The sequence below is a fragment of the Trachemys scripta genome, chromosome 1, assembly GCF_013100865.1.
Source record: "Trachemys scripta elegans isolate TJP31775 chromosome 1, CAS_Tse_1.0, whole genome shotgun sequence".
Classification (NCBI taxonomy): domain Eukaryota; kingdom Metazoa; phylum Chordata; order Testudines; family Emydidae; genus Trachemys; species Trachemys scripta.
Genome location: NC_048298.1, coordinates 981,549 through 1,003,478, shown reverse-complemented (window position 1 = coordinate 1,003,478; position 21,930 = coordinate 981,549). Strand labels below are relative to the sequence as shown.

Genomic DNA, 21,930 nt, shown 5'->3' with positions numbered 1-21,930 from the left:
GTTTAGGCATCAGCGCAGATGGTGTCTGTGCCAAGCTCAGCTGAAGTCTGCCAGGTAGCCGATAGGTGGCACCAAGGGCTTCGCCAGTGCCGAGGCACTCAGAGCCATGGGGTAGTTGGTACCGACTGAGATTTTTCATGTGTCTTTGTCAGTGCCCCCTTTATATGATCCTGCCTTCTTAGGTTCCTTGGAACTACCAATAACACTGGTACTGGAGGTACCCGGATGATAGAAGGAGCTAGGTCTCACTCCAGAAGATGTGGGGGCCGCTGACGTCAGGGGGTTTCTGGTCATCCTGACTAGACACTGAACACTTTCTCTTCACAGTGTGCGGTGAGTGTGGGGCGGTAGATGACGGTGCTGATGGAAACTGCTGCACAAGAGAGGTATCGGGGGTCAGGGCCTGAATCTGGCCACAACGAGTCTTCCATCATAATTAATTTTCATTTCAGTTCACAGGCCTTTTGGCCTGCATTTCCAATTTGAGGCTTCGGGTGCACTTCTGTGGTACGTGCCCCTCTCCCAGACAACAAATGCACCATGAGTGTCCGTCACTCATGGGGATGGCCTTGCGGCAGGAGAGGCACCTCTTAAATCCGGGAGAGCCGGGCATAATCCTGTGCATAGAGAACTTTGGTGTAGGGTAGAATGTAAGAACTTACACTAAGCTAAACGATAATGGAGAGGAAAGAATAGAAAGAAAAGTTTGGGTTTGGTTGACTTTTTGGGAGAAGAAAATAAAGGGAGGAAGCATCTACTACCTACTTTGAACAGAAACTTACCACCACTAAAGGCACTAACGATGCCTGTGAAGGGCTCTGCTAGGGATTCCGTCCCAGACCCAGGGGGGATGAGAAGGAAGTAAGGGCGATTGGAGCGCACAGCGCTCTAGACGCCACTCACGGTGCGAGATGGGGAGGAGTACATGTGCGGCCCAATGGGCACTGCTACCGAAGATCTCCGATCCCAGGGGCAGGGACACTAACTCACCTAACGTGGAGCACTCATAGGGGGACACATCTCGAAGAAGAACTGGGGGCTCTAGTGGATCGTACATTGAATGGGAGTCAACAACGTGATACGGGTTAAGAAAAAGGCTGGTATCATCCTGGGGTGTGTTAACAGGAGCATCTTCTGTAAGACGGGAGGTTACTGTCTGGATCTACTCAGCACTGGTGAAGCCTCAGCTGGAGTACTGTGTCCAGTTCCGGGCGCCAACCATTAGGAAAGATGTAGATAAATTGGAGAGAGTCCAGAGGACAGCAACCAAAACAATGACAGGTTTAGAAGACCTGACCTATGAGGAAAGGTTTAAAAACCGGACATGTTTAGTCTTGAGAGGAGAAGGCGGAATGGGGACTTGATAACAGTCTTCACATATGTAAAAGATAGTTATAAAGAGGACTGATCAGTTGCTCTCCATGTCCACAATAAAGGGTACGTTACGAAGGAATGAGCTTACTCTGCAGCAAGAGAGATTTTGCTTAGATCTTAGGAAAACTTTCTGGCGACAAGGAGAGTTAAGCACGGGGACAGTCGCCTAGTATCCCTGGTGGAGGTTGAAGAACAGGATGGTCTTAATCCTGCCTCAGAGCAGGGGCTGGACTAGATGACCTCTCAAAGCATCTTCCAGCCCAACATTTCCATGGTTTTAAGACCCACCCAACATTGGCTTAAAAACCAGGACATTAAAAACAATTAAAATCAATCTTGTAGATCCCAAAGCCAGAAGGGACCACTGTGATCACCTGCTCTGACTGCCTGTACAGCACAGGCCACGGGGCTTCCCTGAATTAACTCCTGGTTGAACTGTACTTCAAGGACCTGTAAAAAGTGATTAAAAGATGGCAAGTTAAACCGCAGCGGAGCTGAAGAGCTGCTGACTTTGGGGGCACTACACTTGTAACACCAATGTCGCTCTGTCTTCTAGTCTATCACCTTTGGGGATTGCTTGCAAATGCATCTGCATGAGAAGCCATCCAGGATATTTATAAAGTTTTCATGTGATTTGCGGCTTGTCTCGCTTGTTGTTATTGGAGAGGAAAGAGGGAGCAATACCCCGGATAAGCTCACCAGAACTGAAAGGTCTCTGAACACAGACGGCAGGTTAAAGGGTAACACACACATTTATTAAAGCCTGGAACAGCTCCTTCCCCTGACAGGTTTGTCCTTTTCCGTTTGCAAATGCCAAGTTTATTTTCCAGGTGTTTCTCGTGGAGCAAAAGCTTATTATGGCTGCTGTTGGTCAGCCTCTCGCTGCACCGGCCTCAGTGATGTCAGCAGGAAAGGAGCAGGGCTCTGCGTATGTGTTAATTGCTCCGTGCAGCCCAGCAGGGGGAGCTCACCACACTTTTTAATGAGGCAAAGTGGGGTTTCTTTAATTTCCCAAATAGACGGATACTGGTATACAGCCGTAGGTGTTAGACTGCAGAGACATGCCTTTCGGTCACAGGCCGGGAGTAAAGGAAATCAGCACTCTATTTTACAGATGGGGAACCTGAAGCATTCCCAGCCCTATGGTCTACGTACTCGGCCACACTGCCTCTGTCTCAGCAATGGGAGAATTAAGCAGGCATGAGGGGAATGTCCCAGTGGGTTAGACCAATCTGAGGGCAGGCAAGGAGTACAGCTCTCCACCTGGCTCCAAGCTGCCCTTGCTGGATAACATTACTGAGCTGGAGGCAGCACTTCCAGGAGTCCTCCTCCATCATCCTGGCCCACGTAGTTCCCAGCCAGAGGAAGCACCGAGACTGCACTTGTTCCGTCAGTGCATCACCTCACAATGGGAGGAGGTTGGGTTTCTCAGCTGCCATCTGGCCATGGGGTTCTGATGGCTCAGTCGCAGACTCCCAGCACGGGGTGGGGAGACCACTCTGAAATGGACTTTTTCCATGCAGAGATCCCAGGGCATGGTGCGGGGCAGCTGCTCAGCCACCGTGACCAGGGCTCTGCTGAAGGGTTCAGGGCACAATCACCTTTCCCGTTCAACATGTGAGGCCGCTGGGGAAGCCCCATCAATGTTCCACAGGCCTCACTGCCATCCGTGTACTGCCAGCATTCAGACAGCTCAGCACCTTTGCTTCTCCCAGGCGCGTGAACGAGACTGATCCTGCTGGTGGGCTGCAGAAGGACTTAGAGAGTCCGACAAGGGCAGTTATTGGGTGAGGAGTCATGCATTGCTTCCAGAGACCCAGGAGGCATGGTGGGCAAAGTGCCCATGCTCAGCGCGATTCCTCTTGATTGGACCTGGGCCTTGCGGAACCTTGGAGACTTCCACAGAGGACGGCGGCGATGCATCCTGCCAGGGGCCACTCCTGAGGGGCGCATGGACGGTGCAGAGGGGGCAGAACACAGCAACCTTCCCTGCCTGCAGGGACTAGCCATGTAGAACACACCAGGCCAGCACTCCAGTAACCACACTGGATCTCTGAGCATATCCATGGGCAATTCAAGGGCTTAACTTTGACCTATAAAGCCATATGTGGCTGAAGTCCTCTACCACTGCTACTCCCCATGCTCTGCTCTCGCTAACTTACCTGGCTTGGAATATCTGGGGGCAGCTCTGGAATTGACATCCCCAGCAGCGATAGCTCAGTGGTTTGCGCATTGGCCTGCTAAACCCAGGTTTGGGAGTTCAATCCTTGAAGAGGCCAGTTGGGGATCTGGGTCAAAATCAGAACTTGGTCCTGCTTAGTGAAGGCAGGGGGCTGGACTCCATGACCTTTGAAGGTCTCTTCCAGTTCTAGGAGATAGGATATCTCCATTTAATTTATTACTCTGGCCCCAGAAGGTTGCTTGACCTTCACAGCCTGTTGCCAGTCCCATCTGCTCTCTTCAGCTGCTGGATACAGAGGATTGACCTCCTGGGTGTTGTGTTTTCAGAACTGCTAATGGACTAGGGGTGGAGGGAATGTTACTCTTTTGTCTGTGGGTTATTGTCTATGCTGGAAATTAGCCTCAATTCCACCCACCGCTGCAATGGCCCCAGTACAAGAGCTTGCGTTTATCACTGCTTGAAACCGGGGTGAGCTGCAGCAGAACCAATCGCCGCTCCCCTTGCCTGTGCGTGACAGCGTGGCTGGAAGCAGGACAAAAGCCAGTACAAACAAGGCCTGTTTCAATCATGGCGGAGTGATGGGCATGGTGTGGGGTCTATTTAAAGAGGTTTCCTACTGTTGCCAGCAAGATGGTCACACCTGCTTTAATGGTGTTTCATTCCCATAGCTGTCTGCCCAGACACCCAGGCACTCGATGGACATCTCTATACATTGGACTACAAATGAGAAGCATTGCCAGATCAGTCCTGGTACCAAAAAACCACACCTTTCCCCATCTCTGGGTTCGGCCTTGATTCCTGCAGCCCTTAGACTCAAAATAAAAGCTCCTGACTTTTCAAAAACTTCCCCTACTGGGCCCGCTAATGGCTGCTCCCAGACAAGCGGCGTGCCTTTGTTCAGACTGGTCCGTGATCATCATAAAATACAAGGGAAGGATTCAGAGCCCTACAGAGGCTTTGTAGAGCAATCAGGCTGCTGAGGGGTATCATTTGGGAGCAGTGGAGAACAGGCCAACCTGTTAAATGGTAGGCACAGATTTTTAGAAATCAGAGCCACTCAGTGCTTCCAGGGATAAGTGGCTTGGCAGCAGATGGCTGTTTGCAGGAAAGCAGCTACCTGCTCCGTTTCTGAAAGAGAAGTTGTTAAACTTGCTAGCAGTGAGTTATTACAGCAAGCTGCCTACCATCTTCCACCCAAACTCACTCCCTGACGCTTCGGGGTGGTAGAATTGTTCAGAGGAGCCGGACTCAGCACGGCTTCACACAGGGAAATCAGGAGAGTCCTGCCAAGCTTAGAGGTGGAATGTCCCCACTAGTCGGTATCTTATTGCAAAGCAGAGGGCAATACGTCATGTGAAGCAGCATGTGTGTTTATGGCCCACGAGACCCACCTGGTGGCTGTCATTTCTGGGGGTTCACATACCACACCAGGGCACAGTTGGCTCCCAGCATGGGCTGAAGAGGTGGGCTTTTAGGGACGCAGTTCTTTGAAGGAGCTAAGTCAAGTCACAATCCTTTCTGCGTCTGCCCCAAAAGATGCCCAGAGGGAAGTTCAGATTCTGATCCCAGTTGTCCCACTGTCAATCCAGAGTAACTCCCTTCAGTGGAGTTACTCCGCATTCACACCAGCGTAACAGAACCTGGCCTCATTTCCAAAGTCCCGTGAGAGTTACTGCTGAATGCAAACCTGAACTCTCTCCGGTGGGGACATCGTGAAGTAAAGAACTGGGGAGTGTGGGGGGGAGAGAGAGAGAATTAAAAAAAAAAAAAAAATCAATTGAATCTGGGCTCACAAACTGCAATACACATTCGTTATACTGGTATGGAGATTGCCCCCTGTCACTCTGGGGCAGAGTTAAGGTTGTTTGGGGGCCTGAGTGGCGCATTGCCATGCTTGTACAGCTTTGGGTTTCTTTGAAGTTTAACCTGCACTCTGAATGCTGGTTCTGGGACAATTCCATCAGCCCTGTATCACCCGTCTCTGCCCCAGCTCCAGCTCCTGTTTGTGCCTGGGAATGTCAAGGCTTGGTTCTACCCTTGTGGAGGGAAGCCTGCATTCGTAGTCCTGGCTTGTCTTCCTCAGTCTGACAGAAACCAGGGGCTGGATGTTGAGCGTGACACTGGGACTCCGACCTACGTTCTATCCCTAGCTCGGACACTCATTTCCTTGTGACCTTGGGCAAGTGGCTGCCCCGCTCTGCATCCCAGCTTCCCTGTCGGTAAAATGGGGATAAGACTCCTCAGAGTTATCAGGAAGATTTAGGTTTATAAAGATCTTAGAGACTCGATTGACTGGGGAGCACTTTGATATCCGCAGCTGGGAAACATTCCACAAGTGCAAAGCATTGTCAACGCCCTCCGGAGCCTGGCATTAGAGAGTGATCCCAAGCACACAGCTCCCCCTCTAGCAGCAGATGCTACCCTCACTCCCTGCTGCACGGGGCATCTCATCCACCTCCCAGAGCCCCTGAGCCAACTGTACTTGGAAAGCCTCCAAAATCAGCAAGCCAAGGAGGAAAGAATCCGCTTTACCCCATCTCTGTGCCCTCAGAGCCAGCACAAACACGGCGGCAGTTTGCTTAGGATCAAGCAGGAACGCAGAGAGCTCACAGGTTAGTTCAGCCTCTAAGTTCCTTTCAGAGCAAACGAAAGAAACCAACATGGATTTCTCTGTCTTTATAGAGTCAAATGAAAAGTGCAGGCCCAGAAAGCAGCCAAGTATTTGCTCTTCAGAGCCTCCTTCAAATCAGCTTCCCCAGGAGAAGAGATGTGTGATCCTTTCCTCAGCCAGCCAGGGACCTACAGATCACTGTGCAGAGACCCTGGTGGCCCATGTTTAAAATTGGTGACACTTCAGGGAAAACAAGTGCCCTCTAATCTAGAGGCTGGAGCAGGGGGATGGGGATACGTCAGCTGAGATGCCCTTGGGGTTCTGGATGCCAGCATGGCTGTAGCAGAAACAGAAACCAAACACTAATACTGCCACCACCACTTAATGCCATCCAGGTGGAGCTCATGTTCACCGCTGCTGCCAACGGATGCATAAAACTGCACACCTGGAATACGGAGGCGGGGGGTGGGGGGGGCCGAGAGCAGCGCGCTGGATGGATTAACTTGTGCTGGGAGGGTTAAAGCTAGCTCTGCATAGCTTGGGTCAGGGCGGACTAAGGGCGGCAAAGGTGCAGAAGAGGGAACAGGAGACAAGTATTTAAAGGCACGGACACCAAGGAAGCAGAGGAATTGTTTAGTGCAGAAGGGAATCTGACTTGGAGAGAAAGGAAAGGGAATATCAAATCAGACTTCCCCGTAGACTCTGGACTAGTCTCTGAAGGCAAGCTGTGTTTGATCTCCTCCCACACAACGCTAGAGGGGACAGCTCACTAGCTCTAGGAGCTAAGGCTGCGCTGAGATGACGACTCTGGGGACTGAGGCTGCAATAGCCGGGGAGAAGGGCTGTATGGGACCCAGCGGGTTCCCCCCCATCTCTATCTTGCAGGGGAATCGACAAGGTGGCTGAGTAGCCAGGCCAAGTCCTGACTGGTGGTGCATGAAGGACAACAGGCTTCAGAGAGAAATAATCGACCAGGAAGCGCACAGGGAGCAGCTGGGCCGGCTGGTTCGGTGCCTGACTCCAAAACATCCCGAGGACCCCTGGAGAGTATACAGTCCCTAGAGCAGGGGCGGGCAAACTACGGCCCTCAGGCCGGATCCGGCCCACCAGGGCTTTCAATCCGGCCCGTGGGATTGCCAGCCTTGTGGTGCAGCAGGGCTAAGGCAGGCTCCCTGGCCCCACGCCACTCCCAGAAGTGGCCGGCCCCACGTCCCTGCGGCCCCTGGGCAACAGGGGTGCAGAGGGCTCTGTGTGCTGCTCTCGCCTGCAGGCACCGCTCCCCACCCGCAGGCACCACCCCCCCGCAGCTCCCATGGGCCGGGAACCTGGAACTGCGGCCAATGGGAGCTTCAGGGGTGGTACCCACAAGATGAGGGCAGCGCAGCGGAGCTCCCTGCCCCACCCCACCCCCAGGAGCCACTGTCGGACATGGGGGCCACTTCCAGGAGGGGCACGGGGCCAGGGCAGGCAGGGAGCCTGCCTTAGCCCCGCTGCACACTGCTGCCACCCCAGAGATGCTCGAGGTAAGTGGCACTGGGCCAGAGCCCGCCCCCCCGAATCCCTCCTGCACCGCCTGCCTTCAGCCCCCTTGCTGCACCCCAACCCCCCGCCCTGAGCCCCCGCCGCACTCCTCCTGCACCCCAGCCCCTTCCTGCACCCCATGCCCCCTCCCACACCCCAACCCCCTGCCTTAAGCCCCCACCGCCCTCCTCCTGCACCCCACGCCCCCTCCCACACCCCAACCCCCTGCCCTGAGCCCCCACCGCACTCCTCCTGCACCCCAGCCCCTTCCTGCACCCCACGCCCCCTCCCACACCCCAACCCCCTGCCCTACATTCATGGCCCCGCACACAATTTCCCCACCCAGATGTGGCCCTCAGGCCAAAGTTTGGCCCCCCCCCGCACCCTAAAGGATTAACCTCAGCGCAGCCTTAGATGTCAGCGCTACTAGAGCCTGCTCTGCTCCAGAGATACCAGCCTCCCCCATCCTCATTCTCCTTAACTCTCCCTCCTCCTCAACTCTGCCCCCCAGAAATACCCAACCCTCCCCCCCATTCTCGTCAACTCTGCCCCCCAGAGGGATACCAGACTCCCTGTTCTGTTCGTCCTTCTTAACTCTGCCCCAGGGCAATGCCAGCCGCGCCCCCACGCCCCCCACACCATCCTTTGCTCCTTCAAGCAGGCCCGGCTGTGCCCGTTGTATTATTTCAGGTTCTGGGTCTTGCTCCCGGGGCTGGCAGAAGGCTGCCGAGTATGGCTGTGGACTGGAAGGACTCTGGCAAAGCCATTGTACTAATCCACGCCCCCATTCTCCCATCTGCCTTTCATCCTCTGCATGCTGGGCGCGATCAGAAGCCCGCACGTGCCTCAGAGCACTGGGTTGAAAGCTGGTTTCACACGCACACGTCTCTGATACTGGGACGCGCGTCACCTCTGTGCTTGTCAAGCGCTGCAATTCCGTGGTGTGGACAGGCAGGCTCACCACCTCCCTCCGCCTCTAACGAGAGGTGTGTAATGGATAGCCAACAGGCTTCGCATTCCATTTGCCTACGCAAGCATCTGGAGCGGCTCTCTGGGCAGGCCGGGGTTTGCTGGAAAGGCGGCCTGAGCCAACCAAGCCACTGGACACTTTATCCATGCGGGGAGGCTCGGCTCGGCTCCAGGGGCTGCCACCAGCCGCGTGTCGCTCAGACCTGCGCCAGCTGTGCCGACGAGCTGTCTACACTACAACCCCTTCACACCGCCCTGGCAGTGGCACGGGCCTTCCCATGGGCGTCAATGTGATTTGTGTCTACTTCACAGGGGGCCTTGGCGCAATGAGAATCTGGCCGCTGGTACAGACACCAGACCTGGCACGTGTGTGAGTAGGAGCCCAAGTGCCCGAGCTGCCGGGTTCTCCCTAGGCCAGCAGTAATGCCAGGCATTGCCAGGGGAGGCTGGGGTTTGCTTCAGTTTGACCTTCACTCTGGATTTCCTAATAGTGCCTTTGATCGCCACAAAATTTCCCTGCCTGGGTTTCCTGACACTCTCCAGCTTAGCCACCTGGGCCCCGCCGTAGGTTCATAACAGGTTTTGATTGTATGCCACGTACAGGGAGCCAGGGACCCCATGACATTGAAAAGCCAAGCAGGGTCCACCTGGCCCAAGCAAGCCCGTTTCCCTCCACTCCCCAGCTCCCTCCTTCGCTGCTGGTCGCCAGGGCCCATTAAGGGCCTTAGCAGCGTGGCAGGAACCATGGATCCTGGCCAGACTTTACGTGGACCATCTCACAGCTCGGCAGAGCTCCAGTAAGCTTTTCCAAGGCACAGACCCACGCCCCTGCTCCCTAAAAGTCATCGGCATCTTCCTGTCTTCATTTGCTTCTCCTAGCTTCTCCTTTCCCTTTCTGCTCTTCACACACTGATCCCATTGACCGTTCCAACACCTCCCCCCACTCACCCCCTGCTCCACAGCTCCCAGGCCCTTCAGTGGACGGACAAGACCCAGACGCTTGTACCGCTGGAAGCAGTCACCCGCCAGCTCTCTACTCTGAGACTGGGGGCGGCATGATGGACACCTCAGTGCATCACCACCAAGAGGCACAAGCAGGTGGGAGTGAACCCCCCAAAACAGCAGAGGGGACACGCCCACACTGATTTCAGGGGGACATTTCCGACTGATGGGGTTTAACTGGGCCCCAGGCTTCACCACAGACTGCCTGCTTCCAGTAACTCGACCACCGTGCCTCAGTTTCCCCATTCAGTAGGTGCTATCCCCAGTTGCACACCTACCAGGTGGCCTCTTGTAATGTTTGCCAAGTGCTCTGGGATCCCGGGGCGAAGCAGCAATACGAACCAGGAGGCTCACGGAGCCGCCCGGGGCTGGGGGAGCTGCTTGGGCTGGCCTGCCATCAGCCAGAGAAGGGAGGGCAGCCGGGGAATGAGCCGGGCCACAGACGCCTCTTGCAGAGCCGCAGCTCGCCCTGCCCGTTCTGCTGCCGACAGAACAGACGACGCACCAGGCAAAAGGAACCACTTGCCTGCATTTCTCTCACCAAGATAACCCCAACCTAATTACATGAGCACAGAATGTGTTGGAAGTCCTTTGAATCGGCTCAGATGTCATATTCTTTAAATGCAATTACTGCTCCTGCAGACAGGCTGGGGCAGGAAGCTCTCACGCTTTCTGCTGTGTACGCGGCCCCAGGGAACGAAGCTCGGCCCTTTGAACTCCCCTCAGCCTGACCACCTTTTCAAGCTTGATACATGCAATGGGCCGGAAGATTCAAACAATCTCCCAGGCATTTTTAAAATGTTATCTTCTTTAATCTGCCTGTTGGGAGCTCCAGAATTAACATGGAGAATCCAAATGCACTACGCCGTACCCACTGACTCACAGCACGCCTGGCACGCTGCCAGCGCTACAGAGCCCTTTGCAGCACCAGACATTCACTCTGCAATGCAAGGCGCTGGGGGCTTGCAGCACTCGCAGCCTTAGAGAGGCAGCTAAAGAACGGAGAGGCGAGGCGGGGGGCTCAGAGGCCGAGGGAGGATTCCAGATGAATGGGGCGTGAGCAGCACGCCCGGCGCGGGCAAGTTACACAGCTGGGGAGCAGGGGCAGAGCTTGGAAAAGCAGGAGGGTAACCGAGAACTCAACGTGGAGCCAGACAGATCAGCGGAGGCGATGGGGGAGGGGGCTACAGGGGACTCACTATCCCCAGCCCTGAGAGCTGCAATCCGGGGAAAGGGGCAGAGCAGGGGGTGGACAGGGACTGCAGGGTGGGGAGCTCAGCGAGGAAGCCCCTCCCCCTATTTGCTGCCCGAGGAGGTGGGTATGGCGGGGGGTGGGGGGGAGAGAGTGATGAAGCTGGGGGGGGGGGAGGGAGGAGCGACGCCTGGCTGCAGCATGAGTTTACAGTGGAAGTGGATGTGCTGAAACCGGCTCTGAGCCCACGCAGCCTGCCCCGTCCCAGGGGGCTCTGCTGTGACTCTTCCCAGGCCCGGGGATAGTCACCACGGCAGAATGGAGAACACCCAAGCATGGTCTATGCCCAGTGCCCGCACCTCAGCTCACCTCCCCCCGCACCTCAGCTCCCCTCCCTCCCCTCCCCAGCTGTTCCCCCCGCTTTCCCCCCGCCCTGTCCTTAGCACTCACACCCCAGCCCCGCTGCATGGCGCTCTCCCACACCCCACAGCCTGGCGTGCTCTCCCACAGGCCTTCACCCAGCAGCTCTCCTGGCCACTCACCGTGCCTCCGCGGCCAGCAGCTCGTCATAGTGCGAGGATCGCTGGTCGTCGTCCTGCCGGTAGCGGATGACTGTGGCAAGGCCCTTGCTCACTAGGGCCTCAGCGATGTTTCTGCAACACAAAGACACTGGGGACTCAGGCTGGGGGAAGGGAGGGAGGGTCAGTCCTGGCAACCCGCCCCACGCACACCCCCCTGCACTGGGCATGGCTACGCCCTCTGTCACCTATGTAACATGCAACATCACACATGGGAGCAGCAGCAGCTCAGCCACGAGGCAGGGCTCAAACGCGGGTCCCAGAGGTGCGCCCGGCAGCGCAGAGCTGCAGCATCCCTTGGTCCCTGGTACCCAGCAGAAGCCCAGGCAGGGGAAGGAAGGAAGGAAGGAAGGAAGGAGCCCCACTGGAGAGCAGCTCTCCGCCCCACAGCTCTGGTGCAGGGGCCTCCTAGGAGCTATGGAGCTGCACGACTGGGCACTGGGTGGGAGTGAGGGGGAAAGCGAGCGGCTAAGGGCAGAGCACTCTGGGGGTTAAGCCAACACCAGGCCCTGTTCCCAGTTCACCCAGGGGAGCTGCATTGGGACCCGGAAACAGCAGCCTGCCAAAGGCTCCCATCGCTCTCGTACATTCAGAACCGTGCACGGTTTTCTCCGCTGGGAAGGAAAGGTCGGGCGCGAAGCTCCTCAGTGCGGGGAGTGGCTGCGGTTTGAAGCCCGCATGCCAATCAGGGGCCCAGCCCTGGCGGAGCGCGGTCAATTGGCTGCCATGGCATTATGCTGCTTTAAACAAATTCATGAATTGCACTTGGCCGAGCGCATCAGTAATTCTCCAATTACACACGCAGGGCAGGCACCGGTAATTCACAACTTACAAACCCGGACTCATCCCTTGAAGCGGCTCCGCGCTCTGTGCCGTGGGGAGGGGGGTCAGGCCAGGCTGGTGCCGAAAGCTGAGATTAGGTCTCGCCTCGGAGACGGGGGGAAAATCAGAGGATTCGTAAGTGAGGAAATCAGCAGCAGCGGGAGGCAGCTGCAGAGGTAGCACTCGAAATGCCAGGCAACCAGGAATAAGCACCTCAGCTCCTTTCCCAGGCACGCTCCGGGGAGGCGAACAGAAGGCCGTTTGCTCCCAGCAGCCCACACACCCTGGCTTTCCGAGCCAAGCCAGGTGCTGCATTTAGCCACCTCCACTCCCCGCATTCCTCCCACACACGCGGATGACAAAGCACTCTTTGCAAGCACAGGTGCCCCCTGCCCCAACCCACAGCCCTGAAGGACTCGGGGTGACTGAACCCCTTTTAAGGGTGTGTACGTGACAATTTGCCCCCTGGCAGTTAAGGAGAATAATTTTATTTCAAGGGGACAGAGGCACATGGTTAAATTATCTGCCCAGCATGTGCATCCTGCTTCACAAGGCAACATGGGTCCGCAGAGGCTCTTTCCGAGACGTCAGACCTGCTGCCCGGAGAGGCTGGTGCAACGGGCTGAGGCCTCCTCACCACTCTCTCGGGTAGCCTCCCAGCCCACGCACACAGCCCAGCCACGGCCTGGATGTGGCACAAGGAACCCCGCTCTGGCCACCCGTGGAACGCAGAACACGCTGCCTTCCCTCTCTGGAGTCAGCTCGTCCACAGCGCAGAAAACCTGATGAGGTGGGGTAGGGTGGGGGGGGGACAGGGCTCCACCCAGCATGCAGCCGAAGTGTTCAGAGCATCCAGGAGCCCTGCCGACTGACGCCAGTAACACCTCCTCCAACGGCACAACCTGCCGCCGTAAGCCAGTGCATGAACCGTCTCTCAGCGCAACCTGCCTCTCCCAGCACTGCCCAGATCGCCCTCCCGCTGCCCAGCAACTGACAACACTCCAGCCCGGAACAGAGCGCACCAGCAGCCCTGCAGGATGCACGCCTCCTGGCCACGGCAAAAGGCAGGGCCCTTCCAATGCATTCACGCCACCCTGCTTGGCTCTCAGGCATGGCAGGGCCCAGGACAGGGCCGACATGCTGCAGCTGTCTCTCATGCTCCACCCAGCGAGCTGTGATGGGCATCGGCATCCAGATCCCCGCCCTGGGGGCTCACCCTTCAGCCCGTAAGGGGAGCAAGCTTTCCTCAGCCATGCAGCAACGTACAGACGTCTCCCAGCTCCACCCCACCTGCCTGGCTTTCCAACAGCCCGGATGCGATCAGCCTGGACCCTGGACAGAGCAGCAGCTGAAGCTGAGGGGAAAACCTCCCTGCCCTTCACTGAGGACATCTGCCCTCAGAGCACCAAGACAATCTGTAGCTTGTGTCTGGGTGGACTCCCACTGCCATGGCCCCGAACCCGCCCCCTTCCCATCTCCACCTGGCAGGGCTGCACTGGCGCAGCCCGAGGGCTCCCAGCAGATTGCACTGTGATCCTCAGCTGAGGTCCTAAAGGCTGATGCTAGGTGCACCAGCCTCCCTGGAGCCCGAGGCTGGCCCAGGCTGCTCTGGGAGCAGAGCTGGGCTCGTTTGCCAACAGCTGAGTTTTGCTAGGATTAGCAGTTAGCAGCTTGTTTCTATGTGGCTTACTCCAGGCCTGTTAGTGCAACCGCTCGGCAGCCAGGGAGGCCGGGGTTCACTCCCCAGGTAACTGATTTTCTCCGTTTCAGCAGAAAGCATCCCAGACGCTGGCTTCTGAAGGGTGTTTGCAGATCGTTGTACAAAGCGAGGAGGGTGGGCGCGCGAGAATGCTGAGTCTCCATTCCGGCTCTTAGCCAGTCAGCCAGCACATGCTGGTCGAATGCTGCTTGCTGAAGTTTGACACATTTCACATCTCTAAAGAAACGTCTGCGGCTTCTCGGCTCGTTGAGGTTCGTATTGTGCGTTTGTGCTGATGTTAAAAGCCGGAGCTTTGCAGCAGGGAAGGGGGTGGCACCAGAACAGCTGGCGCAAAGTGCCTTATGGAGAAGCTCTCGTCACGTTAGCCTAGATTTCGGATTCAATATTATAGACGCTGCTGGGAGAGGAGCCCAGGCAGTGATTGGCACCTGACCTCCAGGAGGGCGGACTAGCATCCCATCTCCTCAGCTGGAGTTGAAAAACTAAGCATGAAATTAGCAACTGTAATGGCAACAAAGCTCCCAGCTCTGAACAGGGCTCATGGGAGCCAGGCACCCAGCCCTCTGCACCCCACATGGAACAGGATGCGGCGTGGGAAAGGTGCAGGAGAGGGAGCGGAGCCGGTATTCACCTCCAGGCCCGCTTCTGTATGGGAATAAAAGCGCCTCGCATGGGAAGATGCTCCCAGTTTCATTTCACACCACCCGTGGCCTGGCACTAGGGCTATGCACCCTCCCTCGGGACAGGGGAAGCGAGACACCTCAACCAGCAGGTTTCCAAGAACACCAAAAAGACAGGGCTCCAGTACTGAAGAGCCCGTACCAGGCCCTGGCGTACTGCGAGAGGTGCCCCAATGCAACGCCCATTCGAGACGGAGTTCGCAGGAATCCAGCTCTGCAAAGCCAATAGCTCAGGGAGTGGGGGACAGCAGGTCAGGCTGTCCCTAGAGGAGATGGGGGCTAGAGCCCAGCTCTCCCAGGGGAGATCTCTGACCCAGGCTGACTAATGGAGTTGCTGGCATTGGGCAGGTGTCCCGTGAACTCTTGGCAGGTCTCAGTCCCCAGCCGACAGGTGTCCCCATTGCCCCCTCGTTACCAACCTCAGCAGAGGGGCCTTGCAGCCGGAGCTCCCCCCTTCTCCTGGCGGGCAGGGCTGAGGGGACAGGAGCCTGACCCTCGGCTGCTCAGGCGATGCCTGTTCCGGGGACGGAAAGAGTTTCAGTCCCTGGGGCTTGTAAACCTGGCCCCATCCCCATCCCGGTGTCCACACAAACACGCTCACACCCTGCTCAGCGCTGGCCAAGGCAGGCTGGGGGGAGCTCACCGGCTCCACAGCAGCTTTCTTCCTCTGGGGGCGGGGGGGGGGAGAGAGAGGCCAGATGCAGCCCCAGGCGGACACTTCTGTGCACAGGCATCATCTTTACTGACACGCACAGGCCGAACAGGAGGCCCAGAGCGCTTCCTGGCAATCCCAGAATCAGAGAATCTCAGGGTTGGAAGGGACCTCAGGAGGTATCTAGTCCAACCCCCTGCTCAAAGCAGGACCAATCCCCAACTAAATCATCCCAGCCAGGGCTTTGTCAAGCCGGGCCTTAAAAACCTCCAAGGAAGGAGACTCCACCACCTCCCTAGGTAACCCATTCCAGTGCTTCACCACCCTCCTAGTGAAATAGTGTTTCCTAATATCCAACCTAAACCTCCCCACTGCAACTTGAGACCATTGCTCCTTGTTCTGTCATCTGCTACCACTGAGAACTGCCTAGATCCATCCTCTTTGGAACCCCCTTTCAGGTAGTTGAAAGCAGCTATCAAATCCGCCCTCATTCTTCTCTTCTGCAGACTAAACAATCCCAGTTCCCTCAGCCTCTCCTCATAAGTCATGTGCTCCAGCCCCTTAATCATTTTTGTTGCCCTCCGCTGGACTCTCTCCAATTTGTCCACATCCTTCTTGTAGTGTGGGGCCCAAAACTGGACACAGTACTCCAGATGAGGCCTCACCAATGCCGAATAGAGGGGAACGATCACATCCCTCGATCTGCTGGCAATGCCCCTACTTATACAGCCCAAAATACAGCGAAACCTGCACAGCCATGGGCGTGGCGTTAGCTGGGTTCCTCTCTTCCATGTGCCGGGCAGCCCAAACCCCTGCTCCAGCCCTGGCACGCTCAGAGCCATCGGGCTCTGGAAGCGACTGGCACAGGGGGACGGGGCAGAGCTGATCTGAGACTCCATCCTCCCCTGCACATTTGGGAAGCGGAGACACGGTCTTCAGCAAACAGAGGCCATTTGCCATTCTACGCTCTCCAATTTTACATTGCTCCAGCGCTTCCCCCAGCTCCTGCAAGAGCTTCAGCTACCTGTGCTAACCACAGAGGTGTGGGAGCTGAAATGCAGCCACCTCCAGGGTGGACAGCAGTGCTCCAGGTGAGGGGATGCCAGGAAGAAAAAAAATCTCCATTTCAGAATTGCCTGCTGGGATCTGGGTCTGTGGCTCTGCTGCAGCCCTGGAGTACAGGGAAGGCTGGCAAAGGGAGGGCACTGCTGACGGGTGCAGCTCCACGCCACTCACCCGCCTGACGCGTTTTCAGCCGGAGCAGAGAAATCTCAGCCTCCTTCCAGAAGCTGGAGTACGTAACCAAGGTGATACCGCACCATGGAGGCGCCACTCCAGGGGCACCAGAGCTGACCTGACTGATACCACTGGAAGAAAGTCTTCCGGCGACAATGCACGCAATGGGCGCACGCCTATATTGGACTAGACATGAGCAAGCACCCGAAGAAGAGGATAGTTGTTGAACCCCATGCTCACCATCCCCATTCGCTCCCTCAGAAAAAGCTACTGCCATGCACAGCAGGAGGGAGGGAGCCAGCAGGTGGAACCCAGGAGTCCTGGTCTCCTGCACTATTCCCAGCCCCATCACTGACTCAGGGTGACTTGCCCAGGGTCCCTCATGGCAGCTTCACCGGCCTACAAGGGAAAGCACTGAAATCCTTCGAGGGACAAGCCCGAGAGCCAGCGCCAGGAGCCCGCCCCCTGTTCCTGTGTGCACCCAGCACCCAAGCTTCCACAATTGGCCAGAGGGGCCCAACACACAGCAAAGACACCTCAGCTCCTGAGACAGATCTGCCTCTGGCAAGGAGCCGTACCCTGGGCCATCACTTCCAGCCCACTGACCTGGGTGGGGAGCCACAGCCTCTCCTTGGACAGTCCTACTCCAAAGGAATCAGAGCCCCCCAGCCACTGATAATCAGCTCACAACAAAGGGCTGATGCAGCCGGATAACTCAGCCTGCTGGAGCACAGGGGAGAGGGCTAGAGCCACCATGCCTAGCATCGGCACCTCCTGTGAGCGCTGCTCTAGGAGCAGCCATGGAGAAAATCAGCATGAAAGTCCTGGCAAGGACATACTGACAGTGGTGTTCACTTGGCCTCACAAGGAGTGCTCCAATCCCAGCCACTTCCCACCCCCATGCGCACAGAGTGGGGGACCCATGCACTCCGGCTCAGGGTGCGGTTGGCCGGGGGGTCCCTCAGCAGAGGGTGAGCAAGGGACCATGGGCTGAGAATTTGCAGTGGGGAAGAGCAGCACCACAGGAACACGACAGATGAGCGCTGGAAGGGCCCATCACTGTGCTGGCTTCAGAGCCAGGCCACCCGCTAAGGGGGGCAGGTTACCCCATCACTGCTACTGCAGAGAGGAGAGAACCCTGAGGCTAGGACTCCACCACAGGCTGCCGGAGTGACCTTGGGCCAGCCACACCGCTGCTCTGGGGCTCAGTTCTCCCCATAGTACGTGGGTGACTCCTGCCCGGCCACCCCAGGGAGCTGGCAGGATACGGACATGAGGAGATTGTGATAATACGGTAACGGCCAGGCAAGTACGGTACCTCAGACACACTCCCCACCCTTCTGGCACATCCCCACCCTTCTGGTACTACCACGGGTGGAGGCGGGATACCAGGCTGCATCTGCCCCCGTCCTGCAGCTCCTGTGCCCTGGGGCTTGCTGCCATTGCGTGGCGTTAGTGGGGACAGGGCGGGCGCCCAGCCCCCCCAAAGGGACGGGGGGAAATCGTGCATGTGTCAGTTGAACACTTAACCCAACTGTGTTGTTCGGGAACGCTCAGGCAGCAGGAGCAAGAGATCCTGGGGGTGGGAGTGGGGACTGAAGACGAGTAAAGCGCCGAGGAAAACCCAAGTCAGCTCTCGCTCCCCGCTCCCTAAACAGACCATTTCATCCTGCCCCCAGCATTTCTGAAGCACTGTAATCTTGTTGCCACTTCTAGCTGATGGCTTCATTTATTCAGCGATATCACGGTTATGGCTTTTCTAAGACAAGTAAAGTAGCTGGCATTTTCTCCCATTGTGCAGGCTCCCTCGGGGAGCAGCGCGGAATCACAACGGAACGGGCACCGCCACCTGGGCTCCCGCAGCACACCGACTCCTCTGCAGGGGAGGCAGGGCCAGGCACAGCCAGGCTGATGGGAAGACCCCAGCCAGCACAACGCAGCTTGGCTCCAGCCCAATTTATCTTTTAATCCAGTTGCACAGAGTTTAAGGCTAAAGGACCATCTCATCTGGCCTGATTTAAATCTCAACCGCCTACCCTTGTATTGAGACCAAAGCATTTCAGATCGTGGGAGAGCAAACGGTGAGCCACAGGGAGAGAACAGGTGAGACCACAGTGCCAACAATGCCTGATGGCACAAAGCCATTAGGTTAGCCCTGCCCAGGTGACCCATGCCCCACGCTGCAGAGGAAGGCGAAAACTCCTAAGGTCCCTGCCAGCCTGACCTGAGGAGAAACCCCTGCCTGACCCAAGATCTGGGGGTCGGTTAGACCCTGAGCACAAAAGCAAGACCCACAAGCCAGGTAGCTAAGCCAGAAGACGCTCTGCATCACATCACAGCACTGGCCTACCCTGTCCGCGACCCATATCTCCAGCCAATCTCTGATGCTTCAGAGGATGGCGGGGAAAAAACCCAAAATACACCTCACCAATTATACATGGCAGAGGGGGAGCGATTCCTTCCTGACCATTGCAGGCAGCCAACCAGCTGAAGCCCTGAAGTATGATTATAATCATTAACTTAAAGCATTATCTTGAGCATGCTGAGGGCAATCCCGGTCTCCACACACCCCAGGGAAGGAAGGGGGTGAACAGGGGGATTCACAGACTGCCAGGCCAGGAAGGCCCACCACGACCATCCAAGGCCAATGCCGGATTAAAGCAGAGCTTTTAGAAATGTACCTAGCCTCTTCTTGAAGACTCCAGGCGACAGTGAGCCCACCACCGCCCCAGTGAACTGTTCCACTCAGCCTTGCTGCGAGGAAACGGCACCTTCTTTCAAGGCTGAATGTGTCTAACCTCGAGTCCCAGCCACTGGATATTGTTCTGCCCCCCTTAGCAAGGCTGTCCGATCTCCTTTCCATGGGCAAGTGCCTACACGCTGACCAAGTCACCTCCCACGCCAGTGAAGGCCCCCATCGGTCCCAGCAATGGAACCCGTCGTCGCAGAATGGACAGTGCTGTCCGGGCCCATTTAACACACATGCTCTCCCAGCCCTGGCGGGAGGCGCTCAGCTCCCCTGGCTCTCCCAGCCCTCCATCTCTCTGCCAAGGTGCCCACAAAGGGGACCAGCCAGAGCCAGCTGCAGTGAGGCACTTGGGATGTTGGCACCTCTCCTCTAGGACACTGAGTGAGGGCTGCAAATGCCCATCTGACAGGGACAACCTTCTGCTGTTACTGACCAGGTCTGGGCTCGAACTGGTGACCAGCTCTGAACCTCGCTGCTCATCACAGAACCATGGGGCTAAAAGGGACCGCAAGGGTCATCTAGTCAACCCCCTGCCAAGATGCAGGATTTGTTGTGTCTAACCCACCCAGGACAGGCAGCTCCAGCCCCCTTTGGAAGGAGCTTCCCCGACCTCCCAAGGCATCTGTTCCATTGTCCTGCTGCTCTGACAGGAAGTTTTCCCTGAGATTTAATCTCAATCTGCTCTGCTGTAGTTTGAGCCCATCGCCCCTTGTCCTGCCCTCTGTGGCAAGAGATCAGCTTCCTCCATCTTTTTATGGCAGCCTTCCAAGTATCTGAAGACCGCTGTCACCTCCCCCCTTCATCTCCCCTTTTCCAAACTAAACACACCCCGTTCCTTCAGCCTTTGCGCCTATGGCTGGCGATCCATCCCTTTGAGCATCGTTGTCACTCACCTCTGGGTCCGTTCCCATTTCTCTACATCCTTTCTAGACATGGGTGACCCAAACTGGACACCGTACTCCAGCTGAGGCCTCCCCAGCGCCGAGTAGAGCGGTACTAGCTCCTCCCGCGACTTGTTTGCTACGGCTCTGTTAATGCAGCCTGACATTGTGCAGCAGCATCGCACTGCTGACGGCTGAGATTGTGATCCACACAACTCCCAGATCCATCTCAGCAGTGCTGCTGCCAGGCCTGTTCTCCGCCATTGTGTATTTGTGCATTTCCTTCCCTACGTGTGGCACTTTACATGGGTCTCGGTTGAATTTCATTTGGTCGTCTGAAGTCCAGTTCTCCAATTTATCAAAATCCCTCTGAATTTTAGCTCTAGCCTCCAAAGTGTTTGCAACACCCGCAGTTTTGTCTCATCTGCAAACTTGATTGGTCTGCTCGCTAGTCCTACATCCAGGACGTTGATAAAGATGTTAAACAGCACCGGCCCCAGAACAGATCCCTGGGGAACCCCACCTGAGACCTCCCTCCAAGCCGACATCGGTCCATTAATAGTGACTCTTAGTGGTTGTTTAACCAATTATGTATCCACGTAACAGGAGTTCTGCCAAGCCCACATTTCTCCAGCTTTCTTACGAGAACATTGTGGGACTGTCAAAAAAGTCTTGCTGAAGCCCTGCCCCGGGCCCAAACCACAGGACCCTTCATCGGGGCTCCCTTCTCCCTGCAGAGCTTAAGGAAATGCTAAAAGGGCATGGGCTGGCCACAGCTCACCTTCTCCGGGACAAAGTGTCTGTGTGCGATAGCCATTGTTCTGTCTCCTGCAAGGCACCATGCACACCACCACCACTCTGGAGCCGAGAGCTACAGCGAGGACTGGACCTAGCCCCCCAATCCTGCACAGCGCCATGTGGGGTTTGAGTCACACTGCTGGCGCCCATCCCCATCCCATACCCCGCTCCTGGAACTGCGGGCCAGCTTAAATTGGAGGGTTTGAGAAATCAGTTCCTGGTGCTGAGAGCAAGCTGGGCTGGAAGAGAGTCATAAACCCGGCCGTTGAACAAGGAAATCAGCATGGTGTGCGAGTCTCTCCTTCAGTGCTTGGGTGAATTCGGTGCCCATAGAGTTTAGGGCTCGTAGCTCTGGGTCTAGGATCACGCAGGGTGTACTCAGATGCCATGCAGCATTGTCATTCCATCCGCAGAGCTAACAGGCAGTGCCGCTGCTATTCCAGGTCTGAAACCCATCCACACAGCTTTGCTGGTGCCCCCCAGGCCTGCCTGGCAGCCCCCTGCTATCCCAGCCCTGGGCTCCCCACGCCCAGCTCTGCCAGCGCCGCTCAGTCCTGACCCACAGCCCCTGCTAGCCCAGTCCTGGGCTCCCCACACCCACAGCTCTGCCAGCGCCGCTCAGTCCTGACCCACAGCCCCCTGCTAGCCCAGTCCTGGGCTCCCCACACCCAGCTCTGCCAGTGCCCCCGAGTCCTGACCCGCAGCCCCCTGCTATCCCAGCCCTGGGCTCCCCACACCCAGCTCTGCCAGTGCCCCCGAGTCCTGACCCGCAGCCCCCAGCTATCCCAGCCCTGGGCTCCCCACACCCAGCTCTGCCAGTGCCCCTCAGACCTGACCCGCAGCCCCTGCTAGCCCAGTCCTGGGCTCCCCACACCCAGCTCTGCCAGTGCCCCCGAGTCCTGACCCGCAGCCCCCTGCTATCCCAGCCCTGGGCTCCCCACACCCAGCTCTGCCAGTGCCCCC

General features: G+C 56.9%; 1 protein-coding gene across 1 annotated transcript in view; it reads right to left on the bottom strand.

Annotated features, from left to right (window-relative positions):
- Positions 1 to 21,930, bottom strand: part of LOC117873444 (staphylococcal nuclease domain-containing protein 1-like) — a 162,297-nt gene that overhangs the window by 106,948 nt on the left and 33,419 nt on the right. Inside the window, exon 4 of the mRNA XM_034762821.1 lies at positions 11,394 to 11,504. Coding sequence (XP_034618712.1) covers positions 11,394 to 11,504 — 111 coding nt within the window. The remainder of the gene's footprint in view (positions 1 to 11,393; positions 11,505 to 21,930) is intronic.